The 20,556-nt window shown below is 35.3% G+C and overlaps 2 protein-coding genes and 1 long non-coding RNA gene across 3 annotated transcripts; 1 reads left to right on the forward strand and 2 right to left on the reverse strand.

Annotated features, from left to right (window-relative positions):
• The first annotated feature begins 96 nt into the window (after positions 1–96).
• LOC124885620 lies at positions 97–16,363 on the forward strand. Its single transcript, XM_047393718.1, has 2 exons — positions 97–1,068; positions 15,902–16,363. The coding sequence occupies exons 1-2, from the start codon at positions 1,007–1,009 to the stop codon at positions 16,206–16,208; spliced, it is 369 nt and encodes a 122-aa protein (XP_047249674.1). The 5' UTR covers positions 97–1,006; the 3' UTR covers positions 16,209–16,363.
• Positions 444–3,582, reverse strand: LOC107876638. The gene is made up of 2 exons (XM_016723513.2): positions 2,623–3,582; positions 444–1,795 (listed from the first exon to the last, which is right to left on the reverse strand). Exons 1-2 carry the CDS (start codon positions 3,164–3,166, stop codon positions 1,680–1,682), a joined length of 660 nt encoding a protein of 219 aa, XP_016578999.1. The 5' UTR covers positions 3,167–3,582; the 3' UTR covers positions 444–1,679.
• Positions 8,930–15,902, reverse strand: LOC124885621. Its single transcript, XR_007042927.1, has 2 exons — positions 13,436–15,902; positions 8,930–9,292 (listed from the first exon to the last, which is right to left on the reverse strand). It is a non-coding gene; the product is annotated as an uncharacterized LOC124885621 (long non-coding RNA).
• Positions 16,364–20,556: the final 4,193 nt, after the last annotated feature.

Below are 20,556 nucleotides of genomic sequence, written 5' to 3' on the forward strand. Positions count from 1 at the left end.
TGAAGCAACAACAATAATAACACAGTTGGCTGAGGTATGGGGAGAGTGCTACATAAGCAATTTTATCCATATGTATTTTCAGAAAGTCGAGGTTGCTTTCGATATTTCCTCGGCTCAAGTAAAACATAATAAAAATTAAGCATGTAAAGCAAATACAACAGTGAAAAAGTCATACAAAAAACAATGAACAAGAAAGATATAGCAACAAACAATAATATGATAACCGAAGCAAAAGAGACAATAGGTAATACTACATCCCGTCTCAATTTGTATGTTGTAGTTTGACTTGACATATAGTTTAAGAAAGATTTATATTTATGGTTTAAAATAAGTAACGAATGTTTGTGGGGTTATAGATCTTTTTTTGGGGGGTAAACAAAGGAATTTTATTGATACCAAAGTGTGTCTTCTACAAAACCAGACATGAGTTGAGCTCTTGCCTCTCAGAATTGAAACAAAACCGATCTATAGCTAAACTTTCCTATCTATTACATCTTCTACCTCTTGCTTCTCAGAATTGAAACAAAATCAATCTATAGCTAAACTTTCCTATCTATTACATCTTCTATTATCAAATACAAGTTCCTAAGGAATATTGTTCAGTCCATTGTGTTTTTCTTTTGCCTACAATGTAAACATGCACTGCAAATTCCTTGTACAACTTGTCAGCATAGAATTGGCCAGCTTGGAATCTAAGGTGATTTCTTTCTCTCCAAATTATAGCAACCTGCATACTAAATACACAGCTGATGATGGCACCCATTTCTGACTTCTTTTTTGCCCATTGGACCTTTTTTTCCCAGCCACCAATGATTCTTTGTATCCTCGGTCATTTCAATAACCTTTGACACATGTTCTTTGTCACTGTGCAACCAAAGTATAGGTGGTCCAGTGTTTCTACTTGTGAATCACAGAAAATGCATGATTGGGATACATGAATACCAAACTTCAGCAATCTATCCACTGTTGCAAGCCTTCTTTTAATGGTCAGCCATAAGATGAACTTATGCTAGGAATGTATGCTTTGTTGAAGTACAATGCTCTTCCATGCTACCTTTTGGTATTGAGGTAATAGCTGTAAATAGATTTTCTTGATGTTAAGTTTACCTTTGACAACCATTGCCTGAAGTCTAGTTGTGAGATCACCTTGCATAGTTGAGCACTGCATGATATATGTCCTAAATACCAGCATTTTCCTTACCACCCAAGTGGCATTTGTTGGTATATTGTATGTTCCTGCTTCTTCAAACTTCAAACAATACTCTTGGACACATTTTATTCGGGGAGAGTCTTTCTTTTCATTGATTGCCCATAAAAACTTCAAGATTGCTGCCTTATTCCAAAGTCTTATATCCTGTACATTCAGCCCTCCTGCATCTTATGGCATGCAAATTTTTTCCCAAAAGACAAGGGATTTCCTGGATACCTCTGTGTAGCCTGTCCAGAGAAATGTAGACAAGGGATTTCCTGGATACCTCTGTGAAGCCTGTCCAGAGAAATGTCCTGGTGATGGTTTCAATTATCTTTAGAATCTTTTTAGGAAGGACAAATATTTGTGCCCAAAATATCTGAATGTTGAAGATCACTGCCTTAATTAATTGAACTCTGTCAGCATAGGATAGTAACTTAGCAGTCCAACATCTGATTCTTTTTGTTATTCTCTCTACTAGTGGCAAGCATTAACCTATTATGAGCTTTTTAGATGATAAAGGAACTCCCAGGTACCTGAAAGAAAGCTCCCCTTCACTGTACCCAAGTTCCTTCAATAGTTCTTGCTTCAGTTGGTGTTTGACACCTGACATATATAGAGCACTTATCTGAATTTGCTTGAAGGCCTGATACAGCTGAGAATCTAGCAAATACTTCTTTCTTGCAATAATCTCACAGATTTCAGTTCTTCCTTACAAAACATTAAAAGATCATTTACATAACTGATGTGTACCACACCTAGCCTTTTACATCTGGGGTGATGCTTGAAGTCTTTGTGTTGCTGCACTAATTGGAGTTCTCTATGGAGATACTCCATTGCAATGACAAAAAGATAGGGGGACATAGGATCCCCTTGTCTTATTCCCCTCCTCTTCTGAAAGGGTTTAGCTAGGCTTCCATTTATGACCAGGGAGTAAGAGACAGATGTTACACATTTCATAATCCAAGTTATGAATTTACTAGGAAAACCTAACTCAGCTAGGAGAGTCTTTAGGAACCCCCATTCAATGGAATCATAGGCTTTCCTAAGATCTATATTCATGACACATCTTGGGGAAAAACCTTTCCTATTGTACCATTTAAAGATTTCATGACTAAACAGGATGTTATCAACAATACTTCTACCTTCCACAAAAGCTGATTGGGAAGGATTCACAAGATGTTTGACAACACTTTTGAGCCTATTTGTAAGAATCCTAGTGATGATTTTATAAATTGTGGTGCAACAAGCTATGGGTCTATTGTCCCTAACATAAGTAGGGTTAGCTACTTTGGGGATTAAGGTCACAGCTGTGCAGCTAAATAATTTCAACAGTCTACCAGATTTAAAGAATTCTTTTACAGCAAGTGGTACATCTTGTTTAACTATAGACCAATTTAGATTAAAGAATTCTGCTGGATAACCATCAATACCTGGGGCTTTATCATGTGGCATTCCTTTCTTTAGTGCATGTATTTTCAATTCTGTGATAGAGGTAATTAGGTTGTGCTTTTGTTCATGAGAGAGACATACGCCACTTCTTATTACTGTTATGCTTGGGCAAGGTAGTTGTGCCCCCATAAAGTTAGAAAAGAACTTTATAAACTCAGCTTTCACCAGTGCAGGATCTTCTAGCTTGACCCCAGTGTTATGATAAATGGATGTAATGGTGTTCTTGCTGGTTCTTATCTTCAATTTTGCATGAAAGTATCTTGTATTTGCGTCCCCACCATCTATCCAAGTAACTCTGTCTTTCTGTCTATAGACTTGTTCCACAATATCACTCCACTTCTTAACTTCAATCAACCAAGCCTTTTCTTGTTCAATCAGATTAGAGCATACAGGTTTATCAATCAGCTTGGTTTGTGTGATCTCTAGGTTAAGTCTAGCCTGCTGAAGCTTCTGACTATATAAGGCCAGATGATTGTTCAACCCCTTCAGTCTATTTTGCAGTATCTTCAGTTTGTTCCATAACATTCAATAAGGATAAAATGGATATTTTAAAATTAAATTGTTACTAAATATAGAATTATATTACTCTTTTTGGATTGATTAAAATTAAAAGTGAGTTATATAAATTGAGATAAAAGGAGTACTAAAAGTGAAGAATATTGATAAGGAAATTAAACAATGTCGGACTACTGACTAACTTTTTACCTTAATTCTCGATCTTCAAATCTTCCTATCTAAATTTATGTTCTCCATATACTACAAATACATCATGTCATCTCTAATTTCCTCCCCCAATATTTTTTTTGTGTCCACCATAGTTTAAGATAAGATTTTAAAAAATGAAAAGAATAATATCTCACTATCTTAAATTTCACTTGTCTTTCTTATCTTCTACAAGGCATAGAACTTGTTGTTATGAAATAAATATAAAATATCAATATCAAACTTAAATGAAGGAGAGAATTTAGGAAATTTTAGTAGTACTTTTGTTTTACTACTTTCATATATTAATAAAAATATACAAAACGATGGCTATTTATAGACCACCAAACTTACTCTCTAAGGTTGTCAAGCTTGACATCAAGTTGACCACTTAACCAACTTTCTTAGATATTCAAATTCAAATTGAACAAGTAACTTCAAGTTGGCAATTTGGCCAACTACCTTAGGTATTCAAATCCAAATTGAACAAGTAATTCTTGATGTTCAAATTCAATTTGATTATAACTATTATCTCTAATTAATCATTTCACACATACATATGTCACATGACATCCATATTATATCACTCCCCCTTGGATGTTCATTAATAGATACTTTGTCTCATTAAAACCTTACAAGGAAAATTCAATGAAAAAAATCCAGTGAAGGAAAAAGAGTACACACATCTTGTAACATGCCTTTAATGTTGCCTCATTTTAAATCTCATCAGGAAAATCCGATTGGGATAAAATTTTAATTAAGGAAAAAAGAGTACAACGCGTATTTTACTTCCCCTAATGAAATGTTAATTAATTGATTGAATCTCCGCATCCCAATCTTGTGCACCATCTTTTTGAAAATTGTAGTTGATAAAACTTGATAATAAATCGACAATATTTTCATTTGAACGAATTTATCGCATATTGATATCACCATTTTCTGAAACTCGTGTGTGTAGAAAAGTTTCGGCGAAATAGTCTTCGCTCTATCTCTTTTTATGAATCCTCCTCTTAGTTGTGCTATGCATGTTGCATTATCTTCCTATAAAATCGTAGGTACTTTATCACATTGCAGACCACATTTTTCTCAAATGAGATGTATCATGAATCTCAATCACACACATTGTCGGATTACTTTATGAATAGAAATTATCTCAGTATGATTTAAAGAAGTGACGATTGTTGTATACTTCACCGAACGTCATGATGTAGTTGTATCTTCATATATAAGTAAATAGCCCATCTGAGATTGATTTTCATGTGGATCAGATAAATACCTTTATAATGTATGTTCATCGATAGATAAATATTTCATTTGTCAAATATCCCGAGTACACATCCAATAATATGCATTTTTAGTTGCCTCATTAAAAACCTTACAAGGAAAATTTCTGTGGGAAAATACCTCGACTAAGAAAAAAATAGTGCAGCGTATATTATACTCACATCGATTAAAATATCACTTTACTCTTATAAATGATGTTTTGTCATTCATAAGTGCATCAACTGCTCTAATATATGATACTTACTAATCATTTTCATGAGATCAAAATTGAACTGTTTTCAAGTAAGCGGTCTTATAATTATTGGGGCATTCAGTGAAATCATTTTTAAATCCTTCAAGTATTTTCATGTAACCTTTGTCATCTAGCTACACATGACAATAATTCATTATACATATTCAAATTTTTCAGTATTGTCAGACTGAAACAAACCTCATTTCATCCACCACAGGAGAACACTTCTCCTACAATAATTTTAGAAACTTTGTGAAATATTTATGCCCCAAGGCACAAGTCATACTTTATATCTTACAAGTTGTACCTTTTGCATAATAACTCATTTTTAGCCCACAAGAATTATATCTCTTATCTTTAGATTATGAGTCCACATATTCACTTTTCAAGTAAAATAGATTATTTGAATTACATACTTTTATTTGGCCAAAAATTTATCTATTCATATTTTTAACAGATTTTTATTAAAATCCTTGATATTATTTATAATATTAAGCGCTATATTATATCAAAGATATCATCAATGATTGTTTGATATCGATTTCAATAAGACATAATTATGAAGATCTCTCCATATTCATTACTATTCAGGTACCTAAATCTTTACCAAGGTTTTATGAAGTGTTATATCAGTGCTCTTTCAAAGCATTTGCCTCATTATCATAATCATCTTGATTGTTTGCTCTTTGATTTCTTCAAGGAGTTTTATCTTTGGAATCAATTGGTCTATCATGCTTCAAGTGTGATATAGACTTCACTCTTTTACGGACTTTTCATTGAAGCATTTTACATTTGAATTATCATATAGAGCCAGCAAACACATCTGACAATTTGTGCAACATTTTGCAAATAAATTATCTCTTGAACATCAAATTCACACACACACACACATATATATATATATGTGTGTGTGTGTGTATTATGAGGATCTAGATAATTTATTTCATACATAATTTTCAACTATTAATCAACTCCCCTCTAATGTTAAGAAATTTAACATCTACCCCAATCTTATCTTGGGATTCATCTTTATACGTTGTGGTGGAGCAATTAAATCATATACCCCACATTCAAATTTTTAGATGGAAATTATTTGGTTCCTGATCCTGAACCAATTGCGAAAAGGGAAGCGTTGTTGGCTTGATGCATACCAATGCTGCTAGATTTTAAATGGCACATCTCATTCAAAATTTCTTTTGAGAGATTTGTTCTCATAATCAAGGATTTAGCTATAATTAGAGGCATACAATTTCTACTAAACCAACTAGCATTATCAACATTATTTACAGTTTGAAATTGTGCTCTTAATTTAATAATTTGAGCAAACAATTGCAAAAATCAATTTGCAAGGTAATAGAAAAGCACATGTGACCATTTCACAGATACATTTATTAAACTATTTAATAATAATCGATCAGCATGAAAGGTGAACGGATCTATATTCACCTTCTTATATGTTTCAAAATTTTAGGGAATACTATCTCAACCTTAGCTGGTACAATGATAATTCAGTGTAAGAACAAGCAGCACAAGAGAATTTGTGAAGAACTTTCTATTTCTTTAATATATAACCACATGAATTCTCAATTATTTTTGCATCACATTTGAACTGGGATGGTCAACCGTCATGCCAACTGATATTTATTTTAGTAAAATTTTAATATACTATCGCATGTGATCTGTTATCATGCTCATATTTGTGTATTACAAATAGGAGAAAAAGGGCGGGTAACTTTTTACATAAATATTCATAACCCGCTTCGATTGTAGTAATATGAAGATATAATATCTTTTCATTATTTATATTCTCAATATAATTTATTTTTGGTCAATGTCTTTGAAACTTAATAAATTTCTTTTGAGACTTACTACAATCCTAATATTATGAACAATTTCATTCCTCTAGATAGTAACACTTAAACTCTTTGGAGCTCTCAATTAATTTGTGTACTATCATGTATTTCAGACACCATTCATATGGTGAACATCTCATTCAAGGAGAAAATCATACAAGTACGGTCATAATCTTTAAAAATAGGCAAGACTTATTTCTTTCTTTTACTCTTTAATAATTCGTGATAAACATATCAAAATATTTATGGCATACTACAAGTACGCGATCAATAGCCGTTTATGGAAAAATAATTTTTATTTATTTTTCTCAAACCTTCCATAGAGGTGGGATGTGATATTTATCCAACCATGCATGAGCATGTCCTTATTCATAGTTTTTATCACATCTTGACACATTCGTTTCAAGAATGGTCGAGCATCAACAATGCTTATCACAAGTTTCCTTCTCTTCAAGGAATGAACTATAATCAAATATACATGCTTCATAAATTTTCACTAAAAGCCCATTCTCACTCCATGAAATTTATTATATTTACATGACAGACCTCAACATCTTTTGAAAGATCAAGTGCACCATCACATTATATTCCTTTATTTTGATGGAGGATTTAGAAAACTTATACCAAATTGGATTGCACAACAATCACGTGCCCAATGACCTTTCATACCATGCCCACTAGTGACAAAAATTGCCTTTACCTTTTGAAGGATCATTTGAGAACTCATAATGTTCTTAGAAGAATCTTCTAGTTCATTAATATATGTTGTGTAAGACTCAATGTGCACATCTTTAAGATTGCAAAATCGTTCATGTCAACTTATGAACTTATTTGTACTAGTAAACTCCAAGCTTACCATGACATATGAGTTTACTTAGTAAATTTCAAATTTACTCGAACATAAATAATTTTTTAATTTTATTATTTTAGAGTATATTTCATAATATTTCTTCTCAATTATTCTACCTCTGATGGAGATGTTACTCCTATCACATTCACCCCAGGAAATAGATCTGTAGTTTTAACAAAGAACATTCTCATTCCTAGAAATGAAATATAATGATGTCTTAAGCCTATCAAATTATGATAGCTTAGAATTTATTTCAAGATATTGCGCCTTCATGAGCAAATCAAGGCGTACATATAATGTAATAAAAGGTTTTGTCGTTGATATGTCTATATTCATATTCATAAATTCAATCACATGGCTTCTTTCAGACATATTATGCATTGCTACCACATTATATCATAAATATATTTCATAACATTCACCAAAATTTTGGCTTAGTCATCATTATATCATCAATATAGTGCATTGAGATTCAAACTCAATGTCTTATCCATATAAATGCATCTAAGACCAAAAATTCATGGGACTTAAACCCAACATCTTATCATCACGGTGCATCAGAATTCTAACCCGATGTCTTACCCTCTTAATAGTATAAGACTTATATCCATCATCACCTTACCCTCTTAATGGCATGAGATTTAAATTCATCATCACACCTTCAGCCAATATCATATTAGGCCAAAGTATAATAAACTCAAACTTGAGCCTATAATAATGTCACCACTTTGTGATTATCAATATTATTTTCAAATTTAATTAAAGAATATGAATTAATAATATACTTATCTTATCATAAATAGTAGAAAGATGAAATCCAAATCATATTGATCCCATAATTCTTGCGGTCTTGCCTTCTCGACTTTCTAATTCTATTTTCTTTTCTTAGCCTTTTAATTTTGAGACGGTAGAGTCTCGTGCTGATAACGTTATGAAATAAAGATAAAATATCAATATCAAACTTAACAAAAGGAGAGAACTTTAGGAAATTTTAGTAGTACTTTTATTTTACTACTTTCATATATCAATAAAAATGTACAAAGGGGTGGCTATTTATAGACCACCAAACTTACTCTCTAAGGTTGTCAAGCTTGACATCAAGTTGGCAACTTATCCAAATTTCTTAGATATTCAAATCCAAATTAAACAATTAACTTCAAGTTGGCAATTTGGCCAACTACCTCGGGTATTCAAATCTAAATTGAACAAGTAAATCTTGGTATTCAAATTCAATTTGATTACTAACTATTATCTCTAATTAATGACATTTCACACAAACATATGTCACATGAAATTCATATTATATAACATATAGGATATAAATATGAATATGAAAAGAAAAAAGGTAACCGCCCAGAGTAGTTTTGTTTTTGGTAAACACGATGTATATTATATATATACATATGCTTCAACGTCTTACAGGAAAATTTTATGTTGAAAATTGTACAAGAACCGGCAGTAGTAATAGCACACCTAGCAGTAGTATTTACAACCTGACAACTACGACTAGTAGTATTAAACAAAAATTTGTCAGATGTATCTATCTGATCCGTCAGCAACTCAAGTCTCCATTTTTATCAGAACTCAAAATATCCTTTATGGATCCAGGAGGTTACCAAAATAGTTGCATAGAAGTAGCTGAATTCATCCATGCAAGTACATGAGTCCACTTATTCTGTTCTATGGACACATGTTCCAGTAGAGAATTACCTAGTTTATGCATCAAGCACCTGCAATCAGATATTAAGAGTGAATCATCAGGTGATATATTTAATACAGCTTGAACAATTTGAAGGCAGTCCACATTGATTTGCAGTATTGTAAAGCAGTATTGAATTGCAACATTCAAACCCAGAAGTAAAGCCTGAAGTTCAGCTTTCAGGGGTTCGGGGTAAAGACCTTACTAGTAAAACCTAGTAACCATTCACCATTCGAATTTCTAAAAACACGTGCTATATTAGACATCTCTAAATTAGAAATAGAAGTCGCATTTGTATTAATCATTATAAAAGGAGGTGCAGAGGTCTTCCATTTAACATAGACATGCATAGTACGTTTAATAGTTTTCTTCTTGCCCGCTAAAAACCAGTATTCTGTGGACGAAGCTAAGACATGTACAATAGAGATTTCAGAAGGAATATTTTGAAAAATACTTCTATTACGCACCAACCATATAGACCATAGAAAGTAGGTTAGAAGCACCCTGTTAGGTATATGTGGATTAATTGGTTGGAGAGGTTGGTGAGACACAAGGTCAATTAGCCAAGAGAACCACGTGTTTGGATATTGATACTCAGGAATTACCTCCTTGAGCTGATGAATTTGGGTTATGATATTGAGTTGTGTCCATAAGGGATCAACCGATTTATAATGTGTGAAGAGATGGGATGCAGTTTCTTCAGCCAACGAGTTGCAAAGCGTGCAAGAAGGTGAATTAGTGCAATGAACGTGGTCAAGGTAAGAAGTTGTTGGGAGTTGGTTATGATTTATAAGCCAAATATAATGCCTTATTTTAGGTGGAACGTCCAATTTCCAAATCCATGAGAAGTCAACGATAGTCGCATTAAAATGGATTGAGGAGAAGATGCAGTTGTAACCGGAGATGACAGTAAAAAGTTTTGAATTTTTCAAGCCCCATTTGATTTTTGTCAGATCTAGAAATACTATAGCGAGGTAAGTAAATAGAGTTTATGAGAGAAATAATATCAGTAGGGAGATCAAAAGACAGCTGCAATAAGGACCAACTATTTGCTATTACGTATTGAGACACTTTGAATGTGATTTCATGCTCAGGAAGTGGGCCATGAATCAAATTTTGGAGCAACGTATTTGGCACTATCCAAGCGTCCGTGAAGAAATTAATATGCTCTCCATTTCTAGGCTGTCATTGGAGTCTGATTTGACATTGAGAACAGCTCAGAGTGAGCTTTCCAAATTTGAGAAATGCCAAAACGTTTTCCTAAGTATTTGCTGTGAAGAATTCGAGCCCAAAAGGAATTTGAGTAGAAATCTCTCCAAGCTGTAGATGGCAAAAGTGCAAAGTTTTTGGTTTCAAGTTACTGAATACCTAGTTCTCCTTGGTTTTTAGGCTTTAAAATAGAGGCCTGATTTAAAAGATGTATCATTTTGTGCTCCGAGATAGTCCCCCAAAAATATTTTCGTAGGTAACCCTCTATTTTTTTAATTACATATGTAGGAAGCTTAAGGAGGTACATGACATGATTTGGGAGACTATTAAGAGTGGATTGGATAAGGTTTAATTACATATGTAGGAAGCTTAAGGAGGTACATGACATGATTTGGGAGACTATTAAGAGTGGATTGGATAAGGTTTGTTCTCTTTGTAGTGGTAAGAAAAGGAGTTTTCCAGCTCGCAAGTCGAGTCTTGAAGTTTGCTAATAGGAACTGAGAGTCTTGTTTGGTCTGGCGACGCAAAAAGATAGGATAACCCAAATACTTTCCAAAAGTATGACCTTCCTGAAGATGTAGAATAGGTTTATCCATCTCCTTAGTAGAGAATGATATGTTTTTTAAGAAAAAAAGTTTCAATTTAGTAAGGCTAATCTTTTGACCTGATGCAGAATTAAAGTGTGCAAAAATACCTAAAATTTTAATGCATAAGGTGGAATTCGCCTCTGAGAAAAGAATGATATCATCGACAAAGAACAAATAGGACAAAGGCAGGGCACGGGTACAGATTTTAATTAGACTCCACAAGTCGTAGTCAACAGTTATGTCAATGCATTGGGAAAGATGCTCCATGCATAAAATAAAGATATAAGGAGAGAGAAGGTCGCCCTGACGGATACATCTGGAAGGGTAGAAATAATACAAGCAGATCCATTAAGGAGGATAGAGACTGACGAAGACATGATACAAGACATGATAAGGCCCACAAATTTAGGAGGAAAATTAAAATGGAGAAGATTGTCATAAATAAACTACCATTCTAGCTGATCAAAAGCCTTTTCCAAGTCAATCTTGGCAGTCATATGAGCTTTTATATCTTTGGTAGTGTTGAAAAAATGAAGGATCTCTTGGACTAGAATTACATTGTCTGAAGCCCTCTAATTTGTTAGAAAGCTCGATTGAAAGGGGCCAATAAGGTTGTGAAGAAAAGGCTTCATTTAGTTCGCTATAATCTTGCAAATTATTTTATACGTTGTGTTACAGAGGCTAATGGGTCTATACTGATTAATAGTTGAGGATTGGAAATCATCAGGATGAGACAAATAAAGGTTTCATTGATTTTCATTGGGATTGTCCAGGTTGTGAAAACATTAGAATAAAAATCCTTAATGGAACTACCTAGGACATCCCAGTATTTTTGGTAGAAAAGGGGATGGATTCCATTAGGTCCAAGGGACTTATATGGCTTAAAAGAAAAGATTGTATCAATGACTTCTTGATACATTAGGGGCCTCAGATATAGATCGGCCTCTTCAGGGGGGGACTACTCGTGAAAGAGCACACGAGTAGTGCCTGGGAGAGTAGAGAAGATTTGAAGTATAGAGGCTCATGTAAAAGGAAGTAACATGCCTTTTAATGTCCTACCTACCAAAGATCTAATTACCCACTGAGTCCCGAAGTATTAAGATTTTATTTTTTCTCCTTCGTCTAAGGGTGGAAATATGGAAGAATTTTGTGTTCATGTCCTCCTAATTGAGCCAATGAATCCTAGACTTCAACCTCTAAAATCCATGCTCAAAATGAAGCAAATTATTGAACTCAGAGATAAGAGAGGTCTCTAAATTCTGCAAGAAAATATTGGTATTATAATTCGTGGATCTTTGAATTCCAGCTAGACACGCAAGAAGTCATCTTTTTTTATAGAAAATATTCCCAAACACCTTCCTATTCCAATTGAAGACTTGTTCTTAGAAATAGGAGATTGCGGGGACAAGGGAGTTATTCACATGAGCCCAGGAGCTAGTAATAATCTGTTTAAACTTAGGGTGAGACGTCCAAATAGTTTCAAGTCTGAAAGATTTTTTAGGAACTGAAATAGGAGCAGTTAAAGTCAGTAGCAAAGGGTAGTAGTCAAAGTAAGTGCGTGGGAAGTGTCTGAAAAAGGATTCAGGAAATAACTCTAACCACTCAGAGTTCGCAGAAAATCAATCAAGATGCTCTAGGATAGTTCTATTATTCTTACATAAATTTGACCGGGTATACTTGCTACCGGAGAAACCCAAGTCATGTATTCGACAATAACTCAGACAGTCTGAAAACTGATTAGCCCTAGTATAATTGACCCCTAATTCACTAAATTTTTTAGCGGCTCTATAAACTTCACTAAAATTTTCACCCATAAGTCAAGGACCAGATATTGAACCAGCTAGACTTTTAAGATTTTCCCAAACCACAAGCCTATCAGAAGCGCTATTAAAAGCATAAATAGCCCTCATGTAATGAATTTCCTAGTACGTAAGAGCCATATTAGTAACATTAACGAGGTCAGCATTCCCGAGAATGGCAATTTCACCCGCTAGTCCCTCAGTCGGGACAACTAAGACATTTAAAAAGTGCAACTCATGTCGCATTGACTGGTGATTTGCTCTATGAGTTTCCAATAGTACAACTAGAACGGGTTTATGCATATCAAGTAACTTCCTAAAATTAAGTCTAAAATCAGAGGAGGAAGATCCCCGGCAATTCAATATAAGAAAATTCATAGAGTGGTAAAATTTTAAGGGACAACTGCGAGAAGAACTAGGAAGTTCCTTGTCCCTCAGAGAGGGACTCGTGATTATGGCATATTTCCCCACCTCTGGATTGAGCATCGTTCTCATATGGACTGAGAATTTAAATATATTTTAAGGATAATTTACATTTTTTCTTTTTTCTAATAGTTCTTTGAGAAGGAATACTCGTACCTGACCCAAGAAGGTAGTCGCGAATATCATCCCTTCCGTCCCCACAGCAGATTTTCCATGGTGGTTGCCAGTCGATTTTCGTCGCTCCCCTCCTTAGCTTGGTATGGTGAATGAGGAGGCTGTGTATCATGGTATATCTCGAGATCCAGCTGCACCACAGTTACGTATGGCTAAAACTAAGGGACTAGATCCTCGTGAAGCTGAGGGTAGAAAAGGAGAGACGGGAGAGTCGAGTTCTACTGCGTCGTATTGTTAAATATTTTCGTTCCAAGTATCTTCCCTTCAGTGATGATATGGGCTAGGTCGCATGGATTTTGCATCATCACTAGATAGTCCCATTCGTTCACTTGCATAGTGAATGTTATTGCTTACCCCATTAACCCCACTTGCATCTAAGACTGGAGTGGGTGGAGCAGAGATGGATTCGTAAATACATAAACAAGATGAGGGACTTGGTTGTTCTTCTATTCCATTTGAGCAAACTAAAAGTGCTGAAGTTTGTGGATTTGTTAGGGTGTTGTGGTGTATGTGAAGGCTTGTGAAGGGACAGTTGAGACGATGGTTCATAATTTATAGCAAGGATGAAAGCGGTATGGTTAACATGGGCGTTTGGAGATAAAGGGGTGTCTCATTATGGATTATGAGGGGTAAACAGAAGGGAATGTACAAGTCTAATGAATCACATGAAATGTAATCATTACCTTGATTAACATTTCTAACTAAAGAATTAGCATGTGACGTGGAAGGAGCAGCAAAGGAGGGAACCTCCTACATGCCATCAATGTTGGATGGGGTCATGTGATTGTCGGACATAGTTGGGGTAGGGCTTAAGTGAGAACAGGTAGTAAAATATAAACTACAGGGGGTATATTTAGTGTTGTCCTTATCCGAAGATAGAGGTGGATTATTGGAAGAATTTATTTGTGCCAGCAGAGAAGAAGCAGCGCAGTCATCATGAGTCACAGGCTGATTTAAAGTTGGAGAATTATTGGACTTACCTGGCTGCCTGCAGGGGTGGTAGCCAAATTGCTTACCTGGCCTTTTTAGTGGGTCTAACTCAAGTTGGCGAGTTGGCGATTTTTTATTTGCGTTCGATGTGTCTGCAAGTCATCGAGTATTATTACCCTTTATGGAGAATTTCACCGTCATCCTTCTTTCTCTTCACTATTTTCTTCAAGAATTGATGGTGGATTAGTAGTTATTTGTTCGCCATCATGTACATTTTTTTGCGGTCGCAGCAGCTGATACATCAGGTTTTTAAGGAGGTATGTGCGGGGAGTAGGATATTTGTTCGAGGCGACCACAATTATGTAGAGTAGTATCGATGCTTCATGGAGAATCACTTGTTTGTGCGTTCCAATGAATAGGTGGTGAAGCATTGGCTGATCTAAGGGCACCTGAACACAAATGCGAGCATATCTGCCACGCGAATTTATGGTCGTATGGTTGTCTACCTTCAAGAGTGTGCCTATCTTTACACCTTGATACGAGACGAAAATATGAAAATGGAAATGACACAAAAACAAAGGAAACACACTAAATACGGAAACACAAAAACACGGAAATAATGAAATGGAACGATAAAGTTAAAGATAGATAGATTGACATAAGTCGATAACGAGAGGAAAACCAAGGGTATACTAAATCCTAGACCTTCCTATCAATTACCAATAACATCAATCTTTTACGAGGACACAACGGAAACGGATCTCGAGCACCCACATTTCTAGAAAACCAAACAAACTCCCAACAAGTTTCAACAAAAACACTCGCAAGTGTATCTAAATTCATCATTCATCGACTCCCTAAAATGAAGGAAAACCTAGCTACTTATAACCATGGGCTATTTAATATAAGATGGGCTCAAAAGTGACCCTAAAATGCTATTGGTGCCAAAAGTGACCCAAGAGCCTAAACAATGCAAAGGGCGCCCATACTCTCTCGAGGCCCACGTATCTTCCAAATGCAGTAATGCTCAACACTCCTTTGGATGACATTTTCAATTATAGCTTCTCCCGTATTCCAAGCTATCAACCACACATGATATGGTTCTCGTGAGAGCTTAACAAGGGTACTCCAAACATGTCTTAGCATCCCTGAGATGGTCATGGCTTGAAATCCCTTGTGTTGGCCCCGAATTATATGCTCAAAGGCGTTGATGTCAATTTGGATTGTATCGTCTTTCCCTTCGTGAAGAGGATTCGACCTCGAATCCAAATCTTCTGATGACGTTCCATCATACTTCTCAAGTTTGGAAACCTCTGATAAGAACTCTGTGTGATTTTTAATCATATATTCGTTAGGCACACTCCTTGTCTTTTCCTTTGAAAGTGATGTTTCATGATCTTGCTGATGAGTAGTGATTTTACCACTCACTTGCACTAAATATTCATACACATTACCTTATTTTGGATGAATAAATGAGACATAGTCATGATTAAATGCATTAATATCCACTCTTTGCAGGCATAGAGTTGAAGGGATGGAAAGTTATGGAATGAAGCACAAAATGATCAAAAGGGGAGCAAGAAAGTACAAATTAAGACCTGGAATAGAAGGCCCTCAGTTACTGTGGTCGCGGTCTGTTGACCGCGATCACAGTAGTCAAGCAGGGTCAATACATTGCGGTCGCATTCAACTATCGTGGTCGCAGAAGACGCGGGTGCAGCCATGCTGGCGTGATCCCGGCTTAGCGGAAGAGTTCAGCCCAGGGGTAAAATTAGAAATGAATGTGGTTGATCCCAATTTTGGCCAAAAAGACCCAAACCCTTGATTCTTGTATCATATTCCATCTTCCCTAATTGTTGGTTTTGGTAGTTGATAAGCCTCCATTTTTGGAGAAAAAAATATTGTATAATTTTTGGGTGAAGAATATATTGGAGATTTTCTAAGTGGAAGATTATCTCACTTCCATTGTTGATTTGTAGAGTGGCAGGTTTGAAGTAACATTCGCTTAAGCTTCAATAAATCACTTCAATAGAGATTATGGGTATATCTATGTTTATTTATCTTATGTGTAGGTAGATCTCCATCTTGGTATTATGTGTGAATAGGGGTTAAAGTGTGTGTGGGTTGTTATTGATTAGTTTCTATTTAGTAGTTCATGTTTATGGGTTTTATCATTATTATGCCAACTTGGTTGGGATTTGATCGGTGAAAGCCCCAAATACCCACATGAGTATGATGAGTGAAAGCTCCATGCTCTAGAAAACTCGAAGACATCTTCAAAAGAAGGGTTTTGGATGAAGTTTAGGAATCCATATCATCCTCGAAAGAGGGATGTGGAGACTAAAGCAATGATAGATAATTGTGTGTGTAGTTTGCTAAATTCTCTTTATCTTAGGCATAAGGGTGAATGTGAGGTTTACTACATCATAGGTACTATCCTAGAAATAGGGATGCCTAGAGGCTGTGGTTACCAATTGTTGAACACACCTATTAGGTATTCAAAATAATCAATAGGTGGAAGTTTGGTGTTTTGTTGAAAGATTAGCATCAAAATCCATAACCAAACCTACCCATATTTGGCTTGCTAAATTGATGTTGATTGCTAACACCCACATATCACTCACTTAGTAATGCATAATCCCAAGATCCGTGCATAATTGTTAAAACTCTAATTATTCGTAGCCCCAAATTTATATAAGGATCAAACTTAAAAAGAAACATTAGTGTAGATACTTATCTCCCCCATTTTTACCTTCTTGTAACATTGGTTTGGATTTAACTTGTATATATTATTTCGAAATGACTTAATTTCCACTCATATTGTTCCTCGTGGATTCAACCCCGACTTCAAAGTTTGATAAATATATTAACAACAGCCTCCTTACACTTAAATTGACGTTTAAGTTGAGCGTTACGAGAGGAGAAATGATACCAGGCAAAATGCTAGTATCTTGGTTAGGGAGTGACAAAGGCTCCTTGTTGGAATGGTCTTTTTCAATTTGGATTTGGATTGGTAGAACAATGCCTTGGGGAGTATGAGGGGTAGGGTGCAAGGCCTCGAAGTGTTCCTCAAAGTCTGCCCACTTATTCTCAACATGTTTCAATCCACGATCGAGGCTAATCAAATCTTATCGCAAATCCATGATGGCTTTCAATACGGTTTTCAATGTTTCCCCACCAATAGTTATTTAGCATAATTGAGAAAAATGATGAAATAATAATTGATGATTCTTTTGGAGGTTAAAGACTCAACTCAACGATGAAAGACAAAAAAAATACAAAGAAATTACGGCACAAAAAAAGAACAAACAAGAATGATGTTTAAGAATGAAGAAAATGAAACTAGAATTCAAACCTTGAGTAACGGAGTTTTGAAGTAGGTTGGATTGGTGTTGTTGGGGCTGTTATGGACGAAAAGAATATAAGGATTTGGGGTTTTTCAAGTGAGCTTTCAAGCTCAAGAAGCTTTTGAATTTCTTGTGGTCCTCCCCCCCCCCCCCCCCCCGCCCCACCCCTCATACTTCTATTTTTGTCTCTTCCTTGAGAATATTCCTTTTTAATATTTTTTTATTCTTTCTTTCTTTGGAAGACTTAGAATATTCCTTTGGAATAAACAAGGACCACACCTTCTCTCACTTCCCCTTTTTGGATCAAACACACTAATTTTGAATGTTCTTCTTAAAAAATGTATGAAGATCACGAAGAAGACCAAGAACATTCAAAATTGACCCTCAAGCAAATGACCTCGGAATTCGATGAAATTTGAACCCCAAGCTCACGTCAACCCCCCAAACACAAATAACACGTTTTCAAGCCAAAAATCTCAACAACAACCTTCCAAATTCGAGAACCCACCTTCAAGTTTCTTCAACTCAAGCTCAACAACGGTGGATGACTTAAATCAACTCCGATTTAGCTCAAATTCGAACCCTAGACTCCTACAGTGTTAGAGAACACAAATCTAACACTAGAAGCATAAGAAAGACACAAAATCAAAAACTAAAATTTTGACCTAGGGTCAAAAACGAAAATAGTGATTTTGTTTTTGGATTTTCATTTTTTTGACACTCTTTTTTTGTGATTTTCAAGATTACAAACTCAAGATTGACTTCGTAGGAACGAAATCAAGTTCGGCTCTAATATCAAATGATACAAGATGAAAATACAAAAATGGAAACGACACAAAAACAAAGGAAACACACTAAATAGAAAACACAAAAACACGGAAACAAGAAAATAAAACGATAAAGTAAAAGATAGATAGATTGACATAAGTCGATAGCAAAAGGACAACCAAGGGTATACTAAACCTTAAACCTTCCTATCAATTACCGATAACACCAACCTCTTACGAGGACACAACGGAAATGGATCCCGAGCACCCACGTTTCTAGATAACCAAAGAAACTCCAACTAGTTTCAATAAAAACACTCGCAAGTGTATCTCAATTCATCATTCATCAACTCCGTAAAATGAAGAAAAACCTACCTACTTATAGCCATGGGCTACTTGTTACAAATGGGCCCAAAAGTGACTTTAAAATGTTATTGGGCCCAAAAGTGACTCATGAGCCCACACAATGCAAAGGGAACCCATACTCTCTCGAGGCCCATGCTATCATCCAAATGTGGCGTTGCTCAACGCTCCTTTGGGTGACATCTTCAAGTACAACTTCTCCCGCATTTCAAGCTATCAACCAACCGTGGTATGGTTCTCGTGAGAGCTTAACAAGGGTACTCCAAACATGTCTTAGCATCCTCGAGATGGTCATGGGTTAAAATCCCTTGTGTTGGCCTCGAATTATATGCTCAAAGGTATTGATGCCAATTTGGATTGTATCACACCTACCCTGCGAAGAATTTCATCTTCATAAAATTCTGTAGGAAGCATGGGAAGACTGACCCAGATGGCAGTATAGGCGACATGTGCTTGGGATGCAACAAATTTTGGCTCCCATCTCTGTACAGAAACTAAATTATTGTAGATAAACCAAAGCCCATCGTGGAAGGGCGTGAATCAAGTTCTGTTCTTGAGTAAATTTTCTAAGGAAGAAATCATGGCCTAAGTCCATTAAAGGCAGATCTTCCGTTGGTTTCCAGAGTTACTGGAGCTTGTTCTTTAAAATTTGATGGCTCAATTTTGACCTACCAATTTAATTATCAAGGAGTTTTGCCAAGGTGAATACAGTTTGGATTTATCTGCAGAAATGGGGATAAAATTATTTGCAGAATTTGTTGGGGTGATTTCTTCAAACAAGGGTAGATTAGGCAAGTTTGAGTGTAGAGGATGAAGAATCCCCTCACCCAAAAGTCTCTCAGCATAAGTAGGATGCATAGATAATTGGAGGGCTGGAGGATCAAATTCCATCACTGAAGAAACCAGGTGAAATATTTAAGCTAAAATAGGGAAATTTGAAAGGAGACTAAAGCTCTATTAATCAGGTATAAGAAATAAAAGATTAACTCTTTTTTTTTAAATCATAAATTGAGGAGCAAACTAGCTTAGCTAACTATTCAGGGGAATGAGAAGAGCGGAGAAGAGCTTCTAAATGGCTTCTAAATCTAAGAATGGAAAAGGCTCAGAAATATCCCTGAACTATCTGAAATAGCTCAAAAATGCCCCTCGTTAGATTTTTGGCTCAAGAATACCCCTTCACTAAATATTTGGCTCAAAAATACCCCTACCTCTAACGGAATTCAAAAAAGGATCAAAAATATCCCTCAACTATCTTGAATGGCTCAAAATATCCCTTTGTTAAATATTTGGCTCAAAAATACCCATTCCCTTAACGAAATTTCACCAAGCATGCCACCTAGATAAAAAAAAACTATGTGACTATGCCACATTACCATCCACATGTAAAATGTTAGTATTTTTTAATTATATGACATTCCTTTCTTCTTTAGTTTTATTTTTATTTAAAAACGTCAGTGAAACGGACAAAACTTACACGGCTTTTTAATTTTTAATCAAAGTAGACAAACGGTGGTTACATAATATTTTTTTTGAAAAAACTTATTAAACGTAACATCGCTATTATCAAATTCCTTTGATCATCTAAAAAATAAGTTTTTTCCTGTTAATAGGTTTAAAAGTGTGAAACTCAACAAAAGAGTCTTATTAAACTGATATACCCATTAATTATTAGGCCAGTATAAAAGTTGAAATTAAG

This window comes from Capsicum annuum, chromosome 7 (assembly GCF_002878395.1).
Source record: "Capsicum annuum cultivar UCD-10X-F1 chromosome 7, UCD10Xv1.1, whole genome shotgun sequence".
Classification (NCBI taxonomy): Eukaryota; Viridiplantae; Streptophyta; class Magnoliopsida; order Solanales; family Solanaceae; genus Capsicum; species Capsicum annuum.